We start from the raw sequence: 23,268 nt of genomic DNA, 5'->3' as shown, positions 1-23,268 counted from the left end.
AGGAAAAAACTGTTCCGGGTTATGTTTTTTTTTTCGGCTTATGAAAAAATTTTTTGGTGCTTTTCTGCGCTTTTTCGCACCAAATCGCGGCTTCCAGCACTAGCGCCTATGGCTTTTTCGGCTTGCGAAAGATTTCGGGTTACGAAGGGCGCCGCGGAACGGATTATTTTCGTAACCCGGGGTACCACTGTAATTGAACACACTATAACTTTTCAAATAACTATCCAAGGGAGCTTCTTGCCAGCTAATTAGCTAGCTGGGGAGCCAACTAGATACAAATATTTCACTACCTATTTTTTTTTTTTACAAAGGACAGTTCCCCAAAGTCAGAGACAAACCCCATTTCAATTTCCACCCTAGAAAATTCATGTGACACCCCTAGTAGGCCTTAATTTCACATTGACTAGTACAATGTTACTTGTGGACATGTTACAGAAAATCTGAAAACGGACTAACAATAGCACAGCAAGTCCCACAAGGAAAGTTAATGGGCAAAGGGATCTTGTGGTACTTTTGAGGCAAACTGTGTGAAAGAAGTTGCAGCATGTAGCATGCAAAAGGAAGGAGGAAATGGTAGGGCCACTGTGTAGCGAGGATGGCAAAATGCTAATAGGGGACAGAGAAAAGGCAGAATTACTCAACACCTTCTTTGCTTCAGTCTTCTCAGAAAAGACAAAGGGTGCTCAACCTCAGGTAAATGGAGCAGAGGACAGAACAGGGGAAATTCAGCACAGAATAAGCAAGGAAATAGTACAGGAATACCTGGGTAATTTAAAAGAATATAAGTCTCCAGGACCTGATGAACTACATCCAAGAGTATTAAAAGAACTGGCAGATATAATATCGGCATGATTGGCAATAATCTTTGAGAACTCCTGGAGAATAGGAGAAGTCCCAGCAGACTGGAGGAGGGCAAACGTCCCCATGTTAAAAAGGGAAAAAAAGAGGATCCCAACAATTATTGTCCACTTATTCTGACATCAATACCAGGAAAGATTCTGGAGCAGATTATTAAACAGAGTGTCTGTGAACATCTAGAAGGCAATTCCATAATCACAAAAAGTCAACACGGGTTTCAGAGAAAGAAGTCATTCCAGAAAAAACTGATCTCTTTTTTTGATAACATTACCAGCTTGATAGATGAAGGGAATGCTGTGGATATAATATATCTTGACTTCAGTAAGGCCTTTGACAAGGTTCCCCATGACATTCTTGCAAACAAGCTTGTAAAATGTGGGCCAAACAACGTAACTGTTATATGTATTTGTAACTGGTTGACTGGCCAAACCCAAAGGGTGCTGAACAATGGCTCCTTTTCATCCTGGAGAGAAGTGACCAATGGGGTCCCACAGGCCTCTGTCCTGGGCCCAATACTATTCAACTTCTTTATTAATGACTTGGATGACAGAATTAGGGGCATAGTTATCAAATTTGCAGATGATACCAAATTAGGAGGAATAGCAAATACCCCAGAGGACTGGATCAAAATTCAAAATGACCTGAATAGACTAGAAAGCTGGGCCAAAGCTAACAAAATGTAATTCAACACAGAGAAATGTAAAGTAATGCACTTAGGGTGGAAAAATGAAAGGCACAGATATAGGATGGGGGACGCCTGGATGAATGAGACTACGTGTGAATGGGATCTAGGAGACCACAAGTTGAACATGAGTCAACAGTGTGATGCGGCCGCTAAAAAGGCCAATGCAATTTTAGGCTGCATCAATAAAAGTATAGTGTCTAGATCAAGAGAAGTAATAGTGCCACTATATTCTGCTTTGGTCAGGCCCTACCTGGAATATTGTGTCCAGTTCTGGGCACCAGAATTCAAAAAGGATGTTGAGAAGCGTGTCCAAAGGAGGGCAACTAAAATGGTAAAGGGTCTGGAAACCATGCCCTATGAGAAATAACTTAGGGAGCTGGGAGAGAAGGCTAAGAGGTGATATGACAGCCGTGTTTAAATATTTGAAGGGATGTCATATTGAGGAGGGAAATAGCTTGTTTTCTGCTGCTCCAAAGAACAGGTCCCAGAACAATGGATGCAAGCTACAGGAAAAGAGATTCCACCTCAACATTAGGAGGAACTTCCTGACAGTAAGGGCTGTTTGACAGTAGAACAAACTCCCTTGGAGTGTAGTTGAGTCTCCTTCCTTAGAGATCGCTAAACAGAGGCTGGATGGCCATCTGTTGGGGATGCTTTGATTGAGATTTCCTGCATAGCAGGGGGTTGGACTGGATGGCCCTTGTAGTCTCTTCCAACTCTATGATTCTATGAGATTTGTAAACTTGGTCTAATTGCTCAGATACATGGAGTGAACTGAAGGACCTTTACAGAATGTAGGAATGGCCATGAAATATAAAATTTGTGGGTATGGTGATTAGGTGACAAGTTCAATTTTAACTATGGTTGTTGAACTAGAAAGATTGGAGTAAAGATGTTGGCTAAGGCCTGCATGGGTGGATGACCATATGAATGGTGAAGTGAATTTTGGAATGTGGTGTGTGCAGGTTGGAAACCAGAAGAGATATGTTAACTGACTAAGAGTATCCAACATTATAATATTTGTATTGTGCCAGGAAGCCATTGTCTTTGATTAACCCTCTGTTGATCGACTGGAGTTTGTGAATACAGTATGCCCTTGGTATCCAATAGGGTTTGCATGCTTAAGTCCCATTATATACAATGACCATTTTATTAGTGCCTCTTATATAAATGGCAAAACAAGGTTGACTTGTACACAAGAAAAGGCCTTCCTAGGCACCAGTTCATCCATACATCTTAGGAAGTAGATCAAATCTACAAAAGCGTATGCTACGACTTACTTCACATGGTTAATCACAAAGATGCTGCAAGATCCCTTTGCATACTGATATTCACTGTTTACTTAAGGTTATTTAATAAATGCTTCCACCCTCAAATCTGTCATCACAAACCATATGTTCTAGAAGGCTCAAAGAGCTGGTGCTGTTTCACGCTGGCCACTAACAGAGAGTATTTTTATGTGCCCCTTGTAATACAGGTGGGTTCAAACCTGTCTTAAGATTCATGAACAAATGTAAGAACTGAAGAACCAGTGTGGTTAGTGGTTTGAATGTTGGACTAGGACTCTGGAGACCAGAGTTCAAATCCCTGTTCAGCAAAGGAAACCTACTGGGTGACCTTGGGCAAGTCACACTCTCTCACCCTCTGAGGAAGGCAAAGGCAAACCCGTTCTGAATACATCTTGCCAAGAAATCCCCATGACAGCTTTGCCTTGGGGTCACAATAAGTCAGAAATAACCTGAAGGCTACAACAACAAGAGATATTTAAAGATGAAATTTTATTCCATTTCAAACAAACTGATGAACTCTTTGAATCCTTCAACACAGGGGTAGGCAACCTGCGGCCCGTGGGCCAGATGCGGCCCGGCAAGGCCTTGGGACCGGCCCCAGCCCGGTCCTGCCACCGATTGCCGCCGGAGCCTTTGGCCTCTCGCGTGAGGGCGTGGGGCCTTTGGCCTATCAGGAGGAGGTGGGCATGGGGGGGCAAGCAGCAGGCAAGGGGGGCAAGCAGCGGGCAAGGGGGGCAATTGTCTATAGAAGCCTCTGAAACATGCATTTATATTAACATTTTTTAAAAAATCAGCCAATTTTTTTGCGTGTCCTCCATTTTTTATAAAAAAGTGTCCTGCATTTGAAAATTTTGTCCTACATTTGTCCCGGTTTATTTATGTAATTAATTTTTTAAAAAAAATATTTAATTATTTATTTTTTGGCTTCGCCCCCCCCAGTTGTCTGAGGGACAGCAACCCGGCCCCCGGCTCAAAAAGGTTGCCTACCCCTGCTTCAACATTTATATTTGGAGGAGAGAAAACATTTGGAATTGGAGAATCTGTCTAGTTGGGGTTCTTAAGAAGTCAGTATTTTTTTTAAATAATAAAATGGTTGCAAAAATGCTATTCATGAAGTTTAATATAACATCCCTAGGAGGTTTGTTTTTGTTTTGTTCAGACATGAACCTAACAGAGGGAAGGGAAGGCTTGACTATGAAAAACAGAGATCTGACTGAGTCCTTTTCTTCCCTTCCCTTGTGAAACCGACCATATGGCCTAGATAAACGGCTTGCCCATTGAGAAAGCAACATAATATGCCTAGAGCATGATGAAACACCCGCTCCCTGCTGAGAAATTAAATCTGAAGTCAGCTTTCCTCAACTGGAAGGATATAATTCATTACAGTCTATAATTTGAGCTTCTGTACCACGTGATGGAAAGGGTTTGGCACTGCTCATATGAAGCAGGATTATTAAAATGTACTTCCCCACACAAATGTGTAACACCCTGGCCAATTCATGTAGATTTCTTTTGGAAAATAAAGCACTTTTGGAAAAGAAAAGGTGTTTCTTCGTGTGTTTGTATAGGTGCAGCCTATAGCACAAGGTTCCAATATTGTATAGTGACAACAGAACAATAACAAACAAAATATGGACATAGGGAAGTCAGTTCTCTACCTAAAGTCACACAATATGTCTTGATACTGAACTTCAGATGTCTAAAAGAAAATAATGTAAGGACCACAGACACTTAAAATTGTTTTGTGAACATGATGCACATAAAGTTAAAACTGTAGGCCAATGCTTCCGTTTGTAGTATTATGCCATGGTAGAGAAATATGTAATACTAGAACTACTGGTTTATCCCATTAGTCCCTTACATCCAATGTTCTTGCTCTTTCCCTCTGCCTTGGGGACCTTGAACTCAGTTTGCAGGAAATGAAGTAGACTCAGAACAAAGTGGGGAAAATTGGGATATTATAAAAGCAGCTGAACACATGGGATGACAGAAGATTAATCAATAAATTGATAAATCTAGGCAGTCGATAGGTGTGTTCCATTTTTGGCAGCCTCTTGAACCATCACAGGCCCTGGAGAGATATCTTTTCAACATGAAGGGATTAGGATATACCAGTAACTTTAGCTGAGTTGGGAGACTGTGGTCTTCCCAGTATTACTGATGTTCAAATCCATTCTTCTGTAGCCATTGGTTCTTATGGCTGTAGCTGATGGGAGTTAGATTCCAAAAACATCTAGAGAGTTACAAATTTCACACTTCTGGATGACAAACTTTGGGCCATATTTTTCTTAAATAATATGTACACCGCAGTTATTGATTTAAGAACACTCATTCCAAAGTAACTGTCTTTGGAAAATGAACAAGCAGCAGGAGTTAAATAAATTACAAAACTATTAAGTGCAGATTAAAGTTTAATGAGCCAAAGTATCCATTCAGCCACCCACCCACAGCATGAATGCATGGGGAACAAGCTCTACTCAAAAAGTAATGTTAAATCAGCTGTATGTAGAATAGTCAAAAGGAAATATAGCATCAAATGGAAGGGAATGAGGGATTAAACAGCTTGTTCCTCAAAATAGCTGTAAGGACATGCTATGTTGTCTTAAATTCATCAAGCAACCTTTTCAGTGACCCATCTATGCCTGAAGATATAATGTAAAAGGGGATGTTTTAACAAAAATCCTCCATTATGGGGATGCTGACAAGCAAAGTATACATCATGCAGCCTTCTCAATGTTGTTGGACTGCAATTCCCAGCATTCCTTATTTGGCATGGAAATAATATTAATAAAAATTTGTCTCCTAGATTTCATATACATGCTGACCCACTCCCCACATTTTGGCTTTCTCTCTTTGATCACAGAATCTTATAGTCAGAAGGAATAACAGGGCCATTTTATCCCGCTTCCTACCATGCAACTAAAGCACTCCTGGAAGATGCCCATTCAATCTTGATTTAAAGATCTCCAAAGAAATAACCCAACACTCCCCATGCAGTTTCTTCTACCCCATAACAGCTTTTACAGTAAAATAATTCTCCCTAATGCTTAGGTGGAATCTTTAGTCTTGTAATATGAATGAAATTGATTATGTTCTAGTCTCTGAAGCAGCAAAAATCAAGTTTTTTTCCTTCTTCTACACAACATTCTTTCAGATATCTAAAGATAGCTCTCATGTTACCTCACAGTATTCTCTACTTCAAGCTAAAGATACCCAGCTCCCTATGTCATCTTCATAATAGAGTGGACCCTTGCTATCCATGGAGGATCTGTTCTGGATCCCCCCACAGATAGTAAAAAACATGGGATCTCAAGTCCCATTCTTTTCAATGGGCATGTGCTTCCACATGCCCCAGTGTGCTCATGAACCCATTGAAAAAGTGGGGGCTTGCTGTCCGCAAAAGCTCAAATTCACAGATGGAAAGCCCACGCTTGACGTAGGCACACTGTACTGTATATGGTTTCCAATATATGTAGTGTATACCTTGCACCTATGCCTGTAAAACAACTGCCAGAAGCACTGGAAAATGTAATTTTCCTGGGATTACTGAAATTGTTTTGAAGGGAGGGAATGGTGTTATCCAGGAAGCTGTGGTCCTGAATATCTTCCAGGCTGGTTATCCCCCCCCCCCCCGGCAAAAAAAATTAATAATTTATTTTTCATTTCCCACATCAATGTGGGTTGTTGCTTTAAACCTAACCATTTGCAAGGTAAAAATCTTCAGTGGAATTCTGCAGTGTTTCACGGGATTCAAGAAAACAAATTGATACTAAGCTAATTGTCAGACATGTCTGAAATTACAGCTAACAGAATTGCCAGGATATTGCATCCTATAATAGGCTGTAACACAGTAACCACTGTGACAGATTAATACCCATTTTAAGCTAACCAGAAATTAGTCACTCTTGTCAGGATACTCAATACTGTACATGCAATCCTGTCTAGTGTGGTCAGCTGCAGTTAGGCAATGCTTGTGCAGATGTACATTGTACTTTAGAGACTGGGTGATAATCTATTAGGAAATCAGGATAAGAGGAGGGTTATTTTCAACTAGGAAATGTTATACAGAAAATTTGTTTCCTCTCCTACAAACTTCCTTGAAGATGATTTGAAATTTGTTCCTATCACAGGATGGCCCAAGGTTAGCAAAAATATTATTGATTTCTGTAAAGTTCATACAAGCCTAGTACTATAGCCAATATGACTATTGTTGCTAACTATTGTTAAGTCAGCTTTGATTTATGAATGGGAGATCCAGGTCTGGCAAATTAAAGGCTGTGGTTTCCTTGATTGAGTCTATCCAGATGCAGTGTGGCATTCTTCTTTTCTTATTGCCTTCAACTTTACCAAGCATTATCATCTTTCCTAATGAGTCATGTCCAAAATAAAAAAGCCTCAGTTTAGTAATTTTTGGGTTTCTTCTTTTTCTACTGCCTTCAATTTAATCAAGTATTGCCTTTTCCAGTAAATTATATAATCTAATGATATGCCCTCAATGTCCTTAATAGCCTCAGTGTACACATCATGGCTTTTGGTCAGAGTCCAGGTTTAATTTGCTCTTGGGCCTATTTATTTCTCTTTTTGGTTGTACATGGTGTCTGTAGAACTCTTCTCCCACAGGATATTTCAAATGAGTCAGTTAATTAATTAATTAATTTATATGCCGCCTTTCTCCCCAGAGGGACCCAAGGTGGCTCACAGACAAAACATTTAAAATCTCAATAAAATTCAAAACAATTAAAAAGAGTAGTCACTCCAGATCTGTTTCTTCCTAATAATTGTGGCTGGCATCATGTTCAGTTTTTACCATGTTATGTGATATACCGTAAATATTGCAGTTCACTTTTATACTGGCATCACTGCAGTGATGGCAAATGCTGCATCTCCCCACCCCCCAAAAAAAGCCACCATAGAAGACATCAAATGAAGGAGTTATGAGGCACTGGAGAATGGGGTGTTAAACAATTATTCATCTAGCCACATCCTACCAGTGAGGTAGGGTGCCAAAATCAGCTGTGACAGGACCCCGCTATGGTCCCTCTGCTACTTTCTCCAGCATCTAAGAACTCCTTTGGTCAGTGTGGCTGCCTGGCCTCTAAGGTGGATTTAAGGTGTCTTATCATTAAAGTGTAGCAAAACCAATGTTCTGGCACTTTAGCTAAATCCCATGATACGGCATCTTAGCAATGGTGTTATTTGCATATCTTAAATTGATATTCTTTCCCTAAATTTTCATGTCTCCTAACACCAAGTCTAATCTTGCTTTCCATATGATATGTTCGGCGCATAAATTAGATAATCAGGTTGCTAAAATTCAACCCTGTCTGACTTTCTTGCCAATTGGAAACCATTCTGTTTCTCCATATTTTGTCTTGACAAGTATCCTCTTGTTCTGAGTATAGTTTATGCATCAAGACAATCAAATGTTGTGGCACACTCATATCTTTTAGGGCAATCCGTAATTTTTCATGATCTACATAATCAAATGCTCTGCTATAATCTGCAAAGCATGCACTCAGTTTCTTCTGAAATGAGCTCTATTAATCAACACATCCTTTGCAATGATTTGACTATTTACACATTCTGGACCCAGGTTAGATATCTGACATTTCTCGCTTCATATATGTCAAAAGCCTTTCTTATAAAAAAGACCCAAGCAGTCTCTATGCAGTTTACAACTGTAAGGTAATTGCCCCCAACAAGCTGGGTACTCATTTAGTGACCTTGGAAGGACGCAAGCCTGAATCAAGCCTTTGGCTGGTATTGAACTCGCAACCTTATGGTTTGTGAGTGGGTGGCTGCAGTACAGTGACCACTGTGCCACCAGGTTCTTAGTTCTTCAGTGTATTGTTTCCAGCATTTATTTATTTTATCTTGATTATATAGTGTGCTCCTCCATAGGTAACATAATATTCCAAGTGTTGATTTAACATTCATGTTGTTGGATCTTGTGGAAGAAGTTGCTTGTTTTATGTTTTTTTTAATATCTTCTCATTCTTTCTATTGGTTATTATAATGGTTATAATGATTCTTTTTGTTCCTATGCAAAAGTTGTAGAATTTGACCCTGTTTCTGTCACTGTTTTGTTTTTGCTTTGTGCATTTCCTTAACCATTTGAACAATTTCAGCTGACATTCAGTGAAGTTTTGTTTTTTTGTTCTTGTTGGCTTCAGTTAGTGTCTTTTTGCATTTTTCCCTGACAATGTCCCTGGTTTCGGTCCAAGGTTGCTTTGGCTTTTAGTCACTTGGGCTTACTAGTACAAATCTGTAATTTTGAGCCTGTACAGTCCAGCACTTTGTGCCAGCCTGTTGGCTGAGTGAGTGCTCAACCTCCTGCTGACATTTGCCCTAATGACGCAATGCCGAAGGGGTGCCATAGAGCCATGCTGATGTGATTATGACACCCCTTGGAGGGTGCAAAAGGAGCCACTTTTTGCAGCTCCTTTTTGCCCTGCAGAGGCCGGATCAGGACTGTGGTATGAGGTTGCCGTGGCCCCAATCCAGCCAAGAAAGAGGCGGCCTCCCGCTGCCCCTTAGGTACAATCTAAGCCCCATAGTCTTTAAATTTGTCTCAGATTTCTTTAGATTGTATTTTGGTGCTGTCCTGCCTATAAACAAGTGCCTGGAGGGGGAGACTGTAGTAGAGAAAACCAATTACAACTGAGTCAAGCCAGAGCATGTACTGTAATCAGGGCAGTTTACCAAGTTTGAAGGGAGGCACAGTAGTGAGGCCTCAGATGCTTCCAAGATCTGTCATGAAAACTCAGTAGTCACAATAACCAGAAACACAAAGGAAAGACAAAGAGCACAAAAGCCAAGGAGAGTGAATAGTTGTGAATAACCAAAACTCCCTGAAGATGTTCTGGGATTTATAGCTGGCTGATCTTGAGATGCCAGTGTTTAATTTATCATTGTTGCTTGTTTAAAAGGCATTGGCTTCTTCATTACTGCTCCTTGTCCTCTTGACACACTCCAATCTTAGGCTATGCATTCACAGGTAAAAGTGACTGTGTAGACTGTAGTTAGCAAATGCTGCAGTTATTTTACAATGTGCTTGAATTATTTTTAATTTTCTATAGCATTATTATTGTACACTACAGTTGTTGTTGCTGTTGAGTACCTTCAAGTCACTTTCAATTTATGGCAACCCTAAGGCAAATCTATCATGGGGTTTTCTTAGAATAGAGGAATTCAAAGATATAGCCATGTTAGTCTGTAGAATCAGTATGTAGAGAGATCCTGTAGTGCCTTTGAGACTAACTGAAAGAAAGAAGTTGACAGCATGAGCTATCATAGACTTAAGTCTACTTCTTCAGATGCATCTGGCTCATGCTGCCAATTTTCTTTCAGTTAGTCTCAAAGGTGTTTAGAGAAGGTTTGCCACTGCCTTCCCTTGAAGCTGAGAGCATGTGACTTGCCCAAGGTCACTCAGTGGGTTTTCACAGGCAAACTGGGATTTGAACCCTGGTCTCCGGAGTCATAGTGCAAACTCAAACCACTATGCTGTGCTAACTCAAACTATTACTTTATCAAATACATTTTTATTTCAACTTCAAAACTACCAACTTCTCTGTACCCATAAAAGGTACAGGCTTGGTTTAGATGTTACATGAAACTATGCGTAGGTTCTTTCTGCATGAATGGGCTCTTACATCAGGCTTGTATGCACCTTTCTCCTCATCCTCATACTCCCACTGCACACTGTGATTTAATGACTTATTACTAGGTTCTCGGAAAACCACAGTTGTCATTTTGTTAAAGGGACTGCTGGAACCAAATGCAATTTACATTTCATGTGAAGTTGCTTATAAGTCTAGAAACTTTAGTGAAAAAATTGATCCAAAAAAATCTGAGTTGACTTATCCACAAGTCAATGTAAGTACTGTACCTTAATTCTCATAACAATAGAAAACATCCCCTTGTGAAAGGCAAGAGTGCAATCTGTCCTGGAAGCACTAACCTTCCTCTATTCTGTCATCCATCCATCCTTTCGTGTGAACAATAACAGTTATGCCTCCTGCAATTTTGTAAGTTCTTTGGCATTGTGAGTTTGAAGGCTTTCACAGCTGGCAGCCATAGGTTTTTTCTTTGCCTTTGTTTTCCTTTGCTTCATTCTTTAGATCCTTTGTTACATGCCCTTAGATTTTATCCTCAACATATCCATGGGCCACAACAAAATCTATAATTTTGGCCCCAAAACCTGTCCTCGACTTATACATGAGGTCAACTAATAGTCGAGCATATGCGGTATATCCATTCTGATTTGGACTCTGTACTGATTAATTCCATCACTTCTTTAACCAGCTTCAAAACGGAGTTGAAAACCATCCTGTTCAGAGAAGCCTTCCCAGGCATTGCATAATTGTCGCTTACTATTTGATGTTCTTGTGGTGCCTGTTTATTGAACCATTTCCTGTATTGCTATGTACTGTATATGCATTATCCTACTTGAGAGTATGTATTTTCCCTGGAAAATGATTAACCATCCATTATGAAGCCTCGCCTTCCCTCCAGTCCATCTCCCTTGGTCCAGGCCTTGGAGGTAGAGAGGAACTGCTGGACCTCTTACCCTTTCCCTCCACCACCCCCTTCTCCTTCTGTGTCTTGTCTTTTTAGATTGTAAGCCCGAGGGCAGGGAATCGTCTAACTAAAAGATTGTATGTACAGCGCTGTGTAAATTTACAGCGCTTCATAAATAAAGGTTAATAATAATAATAATAATCTGAAGACAGGCACAATCTAGTCTTGTTTTATTGACTGCATTTCACTTTATTCAACTTGAGGACACAGAGAGGATCTTTAGAGTGTCAGGACTTAATCACATGTATTTTTGAATGCTGTCTATCTTATCTGATCAAAGCAGTAAGAAGTCTGACACACTGGGTGTCAGACGTATTTAATCCATTACTGTGAGAATATGCTGTTTCTTTTGTTCTAAAACCAGCAGTAGTTGAAGTAGCTGTCCTGGGAACCTACTGATATAATCAATTGTTTACCACTCTCCCTTCCCATTCTTAGATACTAGATTGGTAGATCGACAACTCCAGCACCTCTTGGCTGAAAATAATTATCTGATATCTTTTCAATCTAGTTTTAGTCTAGTTTTAGATTGAAGATGGCTTCAGATTCCCTGATGGACAATCTATGCCAGAAACCAGATAGAGAAACACATGCTTGTTCATATTGCATTGCTTCTCAGTGATTTTTGACAATGTCAACCATGCTATCCTTCTTAGCCAGCTGGAAAAGGGAAAGATATGATGAATAGTGGTTCCCATAATTTCTAAAGGAAAGCTTTCAGAAAGTGTTAGTAAATCTGGTTGGCTCGGTGGCCTTTGAGATCCCAAATGGTTCCATCTTCTCTCCATTGTTATTTAATATCTATCAGAAGAAGTCACCTAAGTTTTTGTGTAACAGTGTCACTGGTATGTTGGTGATAGCCAATTCTATTATTTTTTCCCATATGGATCCAAGGAAGTTGTAGAAAATTTGAAATCAGTGCATGAAGTCAATGACATTCTGAATATGGGCAAATCACCTGAAGATTTAGTATGGATGGTGTTGGAAGCTATTTTGGAGTGCTTCTGGACCTAGCTTTGTGCCCTGGAGTATGCCAGTAGCAGCTCTGGCCAAGAATGCCTTTGCCAACCAGAAATTGTTTGGCCAATGGTTTTTTTTTTTTTGGTTTTTTTATTGTTTTCTTTTGTTTGTTTGTTTGTTTGTTTTGGAGAAGGATGATTTTGAACATAAGCATACACTGATCACTTCAGAATTGGTTTGCATGGGGTGCACCTGAAAGGGTCTGGAAACATCATTTGGAGTACAATAAAGTGCATACATTGCTGATATAAACCCAACCTTTTGATCATGCAAAACAAATATTAAATCATCTGTGCTGCCTCACAGTCTACTAATAAGCCTAACATTTAAGCAGTTTGGGGGGCAGTAATGCCTATGTTCTCCCACATACTGCCTGCACAAAAGTGTTATGAAAACTGCAGAACATGACAACAGAGCTACTGCTGAATATTTAAGTGAAGGAATACAAGGGGGGGGGGGGTTATTCTGCTTTTTCTATTTTTGCCCCTTCCTCCCAAAAATTGCATTCAATGAGGGGGAAAATATGTGTTTGTGTGTCTACATGTGCACACACAAGTGTGTGTGATTCTGAGCAGAGATGTATCTCACAGGAAACATGTAACTGTTCTCATACACTAAGTAGACATCATAAAACAAAAATAATGTGAATGATACACATAACTATGCCATGCTTTAGAAGAAATGATGGGATATACCAAAAGTAGTAAATGACATGGAACAATTGCAATATTTATCTGAAAGCTCTCTGTGCTTGTAAAAATAGGGCTTATTGCTGATATGATTACTGTTCTGCTAAATTCTAATTCAGCACTGTTGCAGTAACATGTCCTTCATTTATTAAATGTGACAGGATATACCCATGTATATACCCTTGGGCCTCTCAATCAACAGGAAGATAAAATGACTTAAAGACTAATAAATATGTAACTACCTAATTTTTGGTGGACTCGGGGCAAAACCAAGATGTTTTTCTCTTGTGCAAAGGATAAAGTTCTCCCCCTCCAAGTGCCATAAAAGCTACCTAGAGCTGAATCTCATGTCAGATCCAACATAGGTCACAGGACCTCATCCTCCAGTGAACCTGAGGGCAGCAGAAAAGTTAATGGGCAAGAGGTAGGTTGCATGGAAGGAAGAGTTCAATTCTCCAACATATTGGCACCGATCTCTGTTCCCTTTGAGTTGGCTGCCCTGCACTAAATACAGTACCCTTAATCAAATGGATGTCAAACCCAGCAAATATAGGTTCATGTGTACACATATGGAGACACGCAATATACTACTGTGACTAAGAAGAAATATGTGTAATTCAAATGACTGCATGCACTTCCCAGGTTTACCACCAGTTTTTGTTTTTCTCTACTTTGTTGTTTCCTTTGTCCTTGTTTCAGATAGTTCAATTGGGTTTCTGTCCTCTTATACCTCTTCTTTGTAAAATGCAATGTGCATAGAGGATGGTGTACAAACAATTAAAAATATATATTCTGGTTTTTTATATTCTATGAGCTGCTTTCCATATTCACCCATGCTCTGTGCATGTCTGTTAAGTTTTCACCATATTGCACTAACTCTGACAAAAGCCTTCTTAGTCATTTCCAAGACAAAAGTGTAAGTCTGTAATAAACTATAGCTGCTATCCAACTCTTGAATTTTTCTATTTAACTAATACATTATTGATAGGCAAAGAAAGTTCAGAAAGAGGTTAAAGTTAGAGTGAAAAGTGGAGATGGCTCCTATATCTTTAACGGTTGTGTAGAAAAGGAAATTCCAGCAGGTGTTGTTTTTTACCTGGTTGCATAGCATGCAACATTTGCTGCAATTCCTTCTTCTGCACAGCCATTACAGGGACAAGAGCTGTCTCCAGTTTTTGCTGTGGCAATCTTACTTGAGCAGGTATAGTATATATCATATCACTACTATTGATCCAAATGTGTCTGAAGTCGATTTTTCATGAAAAAAAAATACAACCCCTTTGTATTGCTGTGAGAACAAAGCATGTACAAGATGGCCCTTTTGACCTCATACAAAAATAAACTCCCAAAGGATATGGTACAAATAGAGAAAGGGCTGGCTAAGCCTAACCTCAGTAAAGTCTATGAGGAACTTCCCCCCCTACCACCAGCGACAGGCTGCTGGAACTCACTCATTAAATGTTAAATCCTATACATAAGCCAGTTCCTATCATTTCCTTCTCAAATTAGTATGAGCCATTGTGGTGGAAATTCCTTTTTGAAATATAAAAACTATAGAAAGATGGAGTCACCTTTGTCAGCCAGAGAGATGGTTTTTGAAATAAAGGCTTGGAGTTTAGGAAAACTAGAGGAAAGGAATAGTGAGTGCATCTTGACCTAGATGGAAGCTGGCACCAGTAGAAAGACATAACATAAACTACTGAGATAAAGACATTCAGAAGCAAGGTTAGGATGAATTCCACTGAATTCCTACAGGAGGGGTAAGGAGTGATGATGCAGTTTTAATGTATGCATGTATTTCTGTTCTGATTGTAAGAATTCTATATGTTTAAATTGTAATTAGCCAATCAGGTGTATTGAAGAAGCTTCTTTGTCTTGAATAATATAAAAAGAGCCATTTTGTCTTGTTCGGGGTTCTCAGCTTTTGGAACTTGAATTCCACTGAGTTCAATGTTTTCCTTTGTCGACAACTGGAAATAAACTTATGGATTTTCAATTACTAGGTCCTCTTGCTAATCCTATTGATCTGCCAATCCTAGAAATCTAAGTTTCCTGAAATTTCTGTTACATATTTGGCGAGCCAGCCAGGAGTAAAGGCAAGCAGGAATTGGCAAAGAGTGGGAGAAATTAACTCCTTCCTGGCTACATATTTGTTTCTACTACGAGTAGATTCTTATCAATGCCCTGCGCGCACTTCAATACTTTTGATTGAAGAGGGATAAGATAAGGATTGGCTCAAGTGGTGGAGTCAGAGTCTAGCCAAGGAGACCATTTAGTAATTTGAAAATTCACTGGGGGGAAAAGGAAAGGGAAAAGTAAAAAAATAGAAGAAGAATCATCTCTTCAGGAACAGGTAAAGTATAAAATATAGGAAAAGTGCTCTAAAAAGGGAGCCTCGTTGACCGGTCCAAATCTTTGGATGCGAGTGGGAGAAAGGACCCCCTCCCTGTGTTAGCTGAGCCAGTAGCAAAGGTTCTGCCCAGAGAAGCCTTCTTGCCAAAACTCAGGAACCAGGCCCCTAGGGAACATAAGCAAGGAACTGGGAACTGAAAGGAGGTAGATTGTGGTAAGTATTGTGTAAGTATTGTTTTGCCAAAGTGTGGAATTAGTGTGGAAGTATAAGGCACTTGCTCAGTTGTGCTGGGGGTAGTTAATCTACTGATCTCCAAGTGCCAATAAATTGTTTTACCTTTTGTGTGGTGGCAAACCTTTCCCTTCTGTGGTATTTTGTTTTAAATAGCTAGAAGTTAGGTGCTGGGGGAGTTGGAGGAGAGCATTGGTCTATTGTGAGTATAAATTGTGGTTGTGGTATTTTGTTTCATTCTGTCTGGTTGTGGTGGATGCTCCAGTAAAGACTGTTGAGTTCCAGTAAAGAGTAAAACGTGGGTTGAAAACGTGTGGAATTTGTCTGCTGATTAGTGTCTGAGATTTGTGGATTTTGCAATCTGTCCAGTGTGTACTTTTAAATCCTAATCCTATAGGGTTTGTGCCTGTTGAAATTGTGCTTGTGGTCTTTTGTTGTTAAGTGTCTAAGGATGGCTGAGGGAGGTAAAACTCCTTTGGATTACATGGTTGGTCATTTTGATGAATGTTTTAGGAAAGGCATGGGGAAACGTTTGAAAAAAGGAGCGGTTAATCTTTTTGTGTAAAGATGTTTGGAGTCAGATTTTGCCAAATTGGCCGAGAGAGGGTAGTATAGATATTGACATTGTCTTGCAGTTGTATTCTAAAACATTGGAGCCAGAAAGAGGGCTACTCGATGATTATTTGTATATTTTCTATTGGTCATAAGACTGTTGAGAAAAGCCCATCTGGGTTGAATAGTTGCAGAGAATTGGTGTTTAGAAAGGATGAGAGATTAACTGGTATTAAAGAAGCTGTGTTCAAGATTCAGATTGATTTGGCCCAGATTGTGGAAGAGATAGAAAAGATAGAGATAGACTCTGTAGAGAGAGGTGCACATCAGGGAAGAAGGCCCCCACATGAGAAGAAAAGAGGATTTTGAATTAGCTTTGTGTGTTAGATACAGTAGTGGCCAGGAGCAACCCAGAGATAGAAACTTGTTGTTTGGGAAATTGAAATTGCTTAAATTATAAAAATTGGAAATTGCCTTTGTGTATATTGTGGATAAATTTTGGGAAAATTGGTGTTTTGACTTGAGGTTTTTCATGATTTTAAATGATCAGTGCCTTTGGGAAAGTTCTGCCCTAAATTTGAATGCATACCCATTTAAAGCCAAAAGAAAATCTAAATTGAATATTAAGCCTGTGCCTTCCCAAAGACATTGCAAATTCTTTTGTCAGTGAAAGTTTTAAGATGATGGGCAGAAATAAGTGCTTTATAGTGTTGTTGTTATGGCATAGTAATAAGATAGTGAGTTTTAAGCTTAGCCAGTAAGCTTCAGCTGTGGCCTGATTTTGTGAACTGGACTGTGGTTGGAAGTTATCTAAGAGAGGAGAAAATTGTGAGAAAGATAAAAGAAAGTGTTTGAAGGTATGAGGATGTGAAATGATGGTGTGTGAAAGGAGAAAGTTTGAGTCGAGTTAGCGATAATGGTTTGGAAAATGGTTGGAAAATGTTTACAGAGGAAAGTATAAACAAGGTTTGTGTTGTGAAATTGAAGGATCAAGAATGTTGCAAAAGGTTTGAGTATGTTTAAGTGGCTGAGAAAGATTTAGAAATGAGTTTGGTGCAGAAGGACAAAGTGGTTTGAGTTCTGGCTGGAGTGAGTTAGAGAGAGAAAGGGGGGTTACAGAAAGCCCATGGTTTGCATTTTAAAACTTTTTCTTTGGTTAAAGCTAGAGCAATAGTAGAAGCTAGAAATCTAAGTTTCCTGAAATTTCTGTTACACCATCCTCAAACCAACTTTGTCTATCCTGAAAAGTTTCACATCAATCTACTGAGGTATCTTCTGAGTTTCCATTAATAAACACAGCCATGGGTCATAGTCCCGGCACATTGCTGTGTAAATTTTACAGCGCTATATAAATAAACTTTATTAATAATAATAGTAACTACAACAACAACATTGTCTACAGTCCAAAACACACTGATAAAATATCCCTCCTAATGCTATGTGAAAGGGTACTACAAAATCCATGCTGGGAGAAAGGTGGTATATAAATTAAAGGAACAAATAAATAATGATAAATAAATCACAGCTACACAACTGGTCATAGAAGTACGGTACAGGTTAATTTAGGGAGGGAATTCATACACCTCTCTAGAACTCCCAGCAGCCCTAATGATAATAGCCAGTGGTAAGGAATACTGGGAACTGTACGTCCACAATATCTGGAGGGCAACATGATTTGCACCCCTGGAGTTAACCCAATGTTCACTCACAGAGCATTGATATTTCAGGAGGAACCCTTATATCTGTGAGGAAATGTTGGCACTTAAGTAAATGCTTTGGAAGACTACAGCCTCATCTTTCTGCAGAGGTATACAAAGCACAGCCCTGGGATGATTTTCATAGCCCCTGACCACTCCAGACCATTTTTTCTTGACAAAAAAAAAATATTAAAAAAAAAAAAGGTGAAGTCCAAAAATGGGCTCCAAAATCCTAGGTAGATGTATATATGGGTCAATGTGGTAATACCTCTCTCTGAGCCTTGGGAAAGCTGGGAAGAAGAGAGGGAGGGAAGAGAGGAGGGAAATCGGAGGTCTGTGTTCCCCTTTTTGCAAGCCATCAGCCTTGGGGAATGTTGTGGGGAAAGGAGGGAAATTGGAAGTCTGTGACTCCTTTTTTTGCAAGCCAGCAGCCTTGGGGAATGTTGTGGCGAAAGGAGGGAAATTGGAGGTTTGTGTCCACATTTTGCATGCCCAGACTGTGACCCTTGGGAGAGGTTTTTCCCCCATGTTACCCCTCTCCATTTAGATCCTTTCTTACATGCCCCTGAGTTTTACTCTCAACTTATACATGGGTCATATAAAAATCCATGATTTTGGCCCCCAAACCTACCCTCGACTTATACATGAGGTCAGCTTATACACAAGTATATATGGTAACCAAGATGGCCATGGCTCCTAGGAATAACCTGCAAAAGGAATGTTTCCAAGCTCTGGATTTATCACCATTTTTTTTAAAAAAGGTTATGCAATATAGCTAGTATATCCAAATTTTGTAAGAAGGCAAAGAGAAATTTATTTGACTTCTGTAATTATTCCAACATCAATGCTGGAAACTATCAGTTATTGCAATTACAGTCGGCCCTTCTTACACGTGGATTAGCCATCTGCGGATTTGAGCATCTGTGGATGGTAAACCTGGAAGTTGTTCCCAATGGCGGCGTGCATACATGCGCGCCGCCATTGGGAACAAAAGTCTCTGGCCTCCCTTCCTCTCCTCCCTTCCCTCCCTCTTACTTACCTTTCAGGCCGAGTGCCGGTGCTGGAAGCCTTGGAGGCCTCCGGCGGGGCTGCTTGGCCTCCTTGCCACCGCCGCGGGAAAAGCCGGGTGGTGGTGGCAGCGGCGGAGGCCAAGCCTCGGCCTCCTCACCCCCGTGGAAGGGTCCAATGGCAGTGTTGGAGGCCAAGAGGCCCCCAGCACTAACACCTGGCACTTTCGCGGCGGCAGCGATGAGGCCGAGTGGCAGTACGGGAGGCCTTGAAGGCCTCTGGCGCTGCTGCGCTCTGCCTCCTTGCCGCCGCCACAGGAAAGGCTCGGTGTTGGTGCTGTTGGGGGCCAAGAGGCCTCCAACACCACCATTGAGCCCTTCCACAGCAGTGGCGAGGAGGCCAAGGCTTGGCCTCTGCCGCCGCCACCTAGCTTTTCTCACGGTGGCGAGGAGGTCAAGCAGCCATGCCGGAGGCCTCCAAAGCCTCCAGCACCAGCACTCGGCCCGAAAGGTAAGTAAGAAGGAGGGTATGGAGGAGGGAAGCAAAGGAGGGAAGGGAGGAGAGGAAGGGACAAATGCGACTTGAACATACATGGATTTTGGTATACATGGGGCGGTCCGGAATGGATCCCCTGTGTATACCAAGGGCCCACTGTACTTATCAACTATTTGAAATCTAAAAGGGAATTAATCTACATTGGGTAAAATCTATCCTTTACAGAGACCCCAGAGAATATATTTCTAGCCTAAACAGAACAGGTTGAATCACTGATGAAAACAGTGCCCTAAAAACAAAGAAATGAAGAAACTGGGAAGAGAAATGAGCACACATGTCTTGTGCAGGAAATTGTATTCACATTATTATATTTGTCAACTAAGTCTAGTCAAGTACAAGTTAAAATTAAACACAAAGTTATCAGATTTATTATCAAAACTGTAATAAGGAAAGGGGAGAATATCACTTATATCAATTCATTCCTTTTGTTAGAAATTATTAAAATGCCTTCATAGAAATAGCTAAGCAACTTGATAGGAAGTTCATTTTAAATAAAGATCAAAAAGCTATTTCTATACAAAATGATATTATGCTAATAGGTTCTTTGTGCACCCTGTATTTTCTAAGGTGTATAAAACATTTATTTATCCTTAGTCTTAGCTATGATCAAGCTAGAAGAGAATTTATTTCAAGACTTTGCTCCAAGAAAGAAAAGATAAGTAAGAAATATGGAGAAAGGAGACTCCCAGGTGGTGACTTTTGCTATGACTCTTGGAGTTGCCATATCCAGTGTCTTGGCTGCTGTGCTTCCTTAGGAGGCTTCATATGTGCTTGCATGTTCAATATTAAATAAGGACATGAAATATATACATGTTCAGATGTTCTAATGTAGGTTTCTCCACATTTCTTTACATAGGGTAGAAATTCCTACACTTTGGAGACATATGATCAGTGTAGATAATGCAGTATAGAGGCTGGGTCTGGAAATTAGTTCACACATTCATGCTCCTTCATCAGTGACTGTAGCATCAAGTCATCAACAAATTAACGAGTCAACACAGACTGAACACCACAAACAATACTTTCATAGTAACTGATTTCACCTTAAAACAGAGTGGCTGGGTCCAGACATAAGTTTGTTTAGAGTGGACATACTGAAACCAGTGGGACTTGAATGACTCATTTGCAATTTTTTTCATGTATTTCAAACCTGCTGAAGTTTGGATCTAACCCAGCACTTTTTAAAAAAGAGTCATCTCATACATTTGGCTGTGAGTTGTTCTTTTCTTGAGAAATCAAGCATGATATAGGTTTGTATAAAGTGGATGTAGGGCAGTAACATAGACCAAAACCTACCACACCATGGGACAAGTGTAAGACTAGATAGCATAGAGAGACATAGGTGTCACACATTATTAATGACTGATGTAGAAAAATCTGTGGTTAAGAAGTATTTAAGTTCCTGTAATGTATTTCCATAGACATCTGGAAAGAAAAAGAAAACACATCCAACAGATCCTTGTCCATCATGGCTGACCGCCCAGGGAGCAGATGCACTAAAAACATCATTACCACTTATAATAAATGCATCCTTCTGAGAGGGAATATTTCCATCTAAATTAAAACAAGCGATAGTAAAACCGCTTTTGAAGAAACCCTTCCTAGATCCCCTGATGAGAAATAACCATAGACTGGTCTCCTTTTTACCATTCTTGGGTAAAGTGATCGAGAGGGCAGCCCTCCAGCTCTCTCTGTCTTGGATGAAGCAGATTATCTGGACCCATTTCAAACTGGCTTTTGAGAGGGATACGGAGTTGAGACGGCCATGGTCGCCTTGGTCGATGATCTCCGTCTGCGCTTCGACAGGGGAAGTGTGACCCTGTTGGTGCTTTTGGACATCTCAGCGGCCTTCAATACCATAGACCATGGTATCCTTCTGGAACGCCTGAGGGAGTTAGGTATCGGGGGCACTTCCTCTTGGGCAGATTCCAGATGGTGAGGCTGGGGGATAGAGAGCTGACATCTGGCATCCCTCAGGGAGCCATTCTATCTCCCCCATGCTATTTAACATTTACATGAAGCTGCTGGGAGAGATCATCCGGAGACATGGGCCGCGGTGTTATCAGAACGCTGATGACACCCAGATTTATGTCTCTATTTCTCTGACTGCTGCTGTGACTAGGGATGGCATCTCTCCTCTGAATGCCTGCCTAAGGTCAGTAATGGGCTGGATGAGGGAAAACAAACTCAGGTTGAATCCAGAGAAAACGGAGGTACTAGCGATAGGTTCCCTAGGTTCTGGGAAGGAAATTAGCCAACCTGTCCTGGACGGGGTCACACTTTCCCTAAAGGACGAAGTTCACAGTTTGGGAGTACTCCTGGACTCATCACTACAATTGTCATCTCAAGTAGATGTGACAGCCAGGAGTGCTTGGTACCAACTTCAGTTGATACGCTAACTGCATCCCTACCTGGACTGAAAGGACCTTGAAGCAGTGGTACTTGCACTGGTAATCTCTCACCTTGATTTCTGTAATGCACTCTACATGGGCCTACGCTTGTACCAAGTTCGGAAGCTTCAATTAGTACAAAATGCGGCAGCCAGATTGGTCACTGGTTCTTTGAAATTTGACCATATAACACCTACAGTATTTGAAAGATCTTCATTGGCTACCTATTAGCTTCCAGGCGCAATACAAGGTTGTTGGTTATCACCTATAAACCTTACATGGCTCGGGCCTGAGTTACTTAAAGGAACGCCTCTCCCTGTATAATCTGCCCCACACTCTCAGAACCTCTGGGAAAAATCTGTTGGAAGTACATCCAAACAGATTGGTCTCAACTTCCCAAAGAACCTTTATCTCAGTGGCTCCTAAACTACGGAACAACCTCTCGGAAGAGATCTGTTTAATTACCTCCTTGGAGAGTTTCAAGAGCGCAGTTAAGATGGATCTCTTCTGGCAAGCCTACCCACCCAATCTCTTGTAAGAACTTTACCCCACTCTTCTATCCAGGATTAGAACATTTTATTTATAAATGTTGACTGCACTTTTTAAAAACTGTTTTAATGTTTGAAATTATATGTTTTATTCTTGTATTTTATTGTTACTATTGGGTTGTAATCCCGCCTCGATCAACCTGGGAGAGCGGGGAAATGCAAATTATTATTATTATTATTATTATTATTATTATTATTATTATTATTATTTACTACACTTTCTTCATACCGTTCCCAGTTCCAGGCATGTGTATCTAATCTACATTAACTTTCTCGCATCATTATGCATTTCTTTTTTGTACTCACCTCCAAAATAGGAGCCATCTGTTAACTTCATTTCTTTACTGGATTTAGTGATAACTCCAGCAACACCATGCTGAATGAAGTACATCTTTTTCCCCACAGCTCCTTCTCGGATAATGTAATCTCCAGGCTGGAACACCTCAAATCGCAGTTTGCTGAGCATGGCAGTTACAAAATTTGGATCAGCATTTGCAAAAAGAGGCATGGTGGCAACTAGCTTCCGGCAGTTAAAGTTGACGATCTCCTACAATAAGAAGAAGATAACCGTCACATGAAAGAAAACTAAATACAAAACCCAGGAGAAGCTGAATGATAGAATGTATCTGAAAGACACTCTAGTTAAGCCACATAACAAAACAAAGGTACAACTCCATACTCCTATCTAGCTGAGCCACTCTCTCAATAAAACTTACTGTACATTTTAGTGCAGGGGTGGGCCTCCCGCCCTTCCTAATACCCCTAAAAATGGATGAAAATATTTTTGAATAAAATTTTCATTAAAAACACCCT

General features: G+C 40.4%; 1 protein-coding gene across 1 annotated transcript in view; it reads right to left on the bottom strand.

Annotated features, from left to right (window-relative positions):
- LOC121923771 (potassium/sodium hyperpolarization-activated cyclic nucleotide-gated channel 1-like) overlaps positions 1-22,996 on the bottom strand; it is a 44,070-nt gene extending 21,074 nt beyond the window's left edge. The window contains exon 1 of the mRNA XM_042454521.1: positions 22,762-22,996. Coding sequence (XP_042310455.1) covers positions 22,762-22,963 — 202 coding nt within the window. The 5' untranslated portion in view covers positions 22,964-22,996. The remainder of the gene's footprint in view (positions 1-22,761) is intronic.
- Positions 22,997-23,268: the final 272 nt, after the last annotated feature.

The sequence above is a fragment of the Sceloporus undulatus genome, chromosome 2, assembly GCF_019175285.1.
Source record: "Sceloporus undulatus isolate JIND9_A2432 ecotype Alabama chromosome 2, SceUnd_v1.1, whole genome shotgun sequence".
Lineage (NCBI taxonomy): Eukaryota > Metazoa > Chordata > Lepidosauria > Squamata > Phrynosomatidae > Sceloporus > Sceloporus undulatus.
The sequence above is the reverse complement of the archived record's forward strand: the minus strand, read 5'-3'. Positions and strand labels throughout refer to the sequence as shown.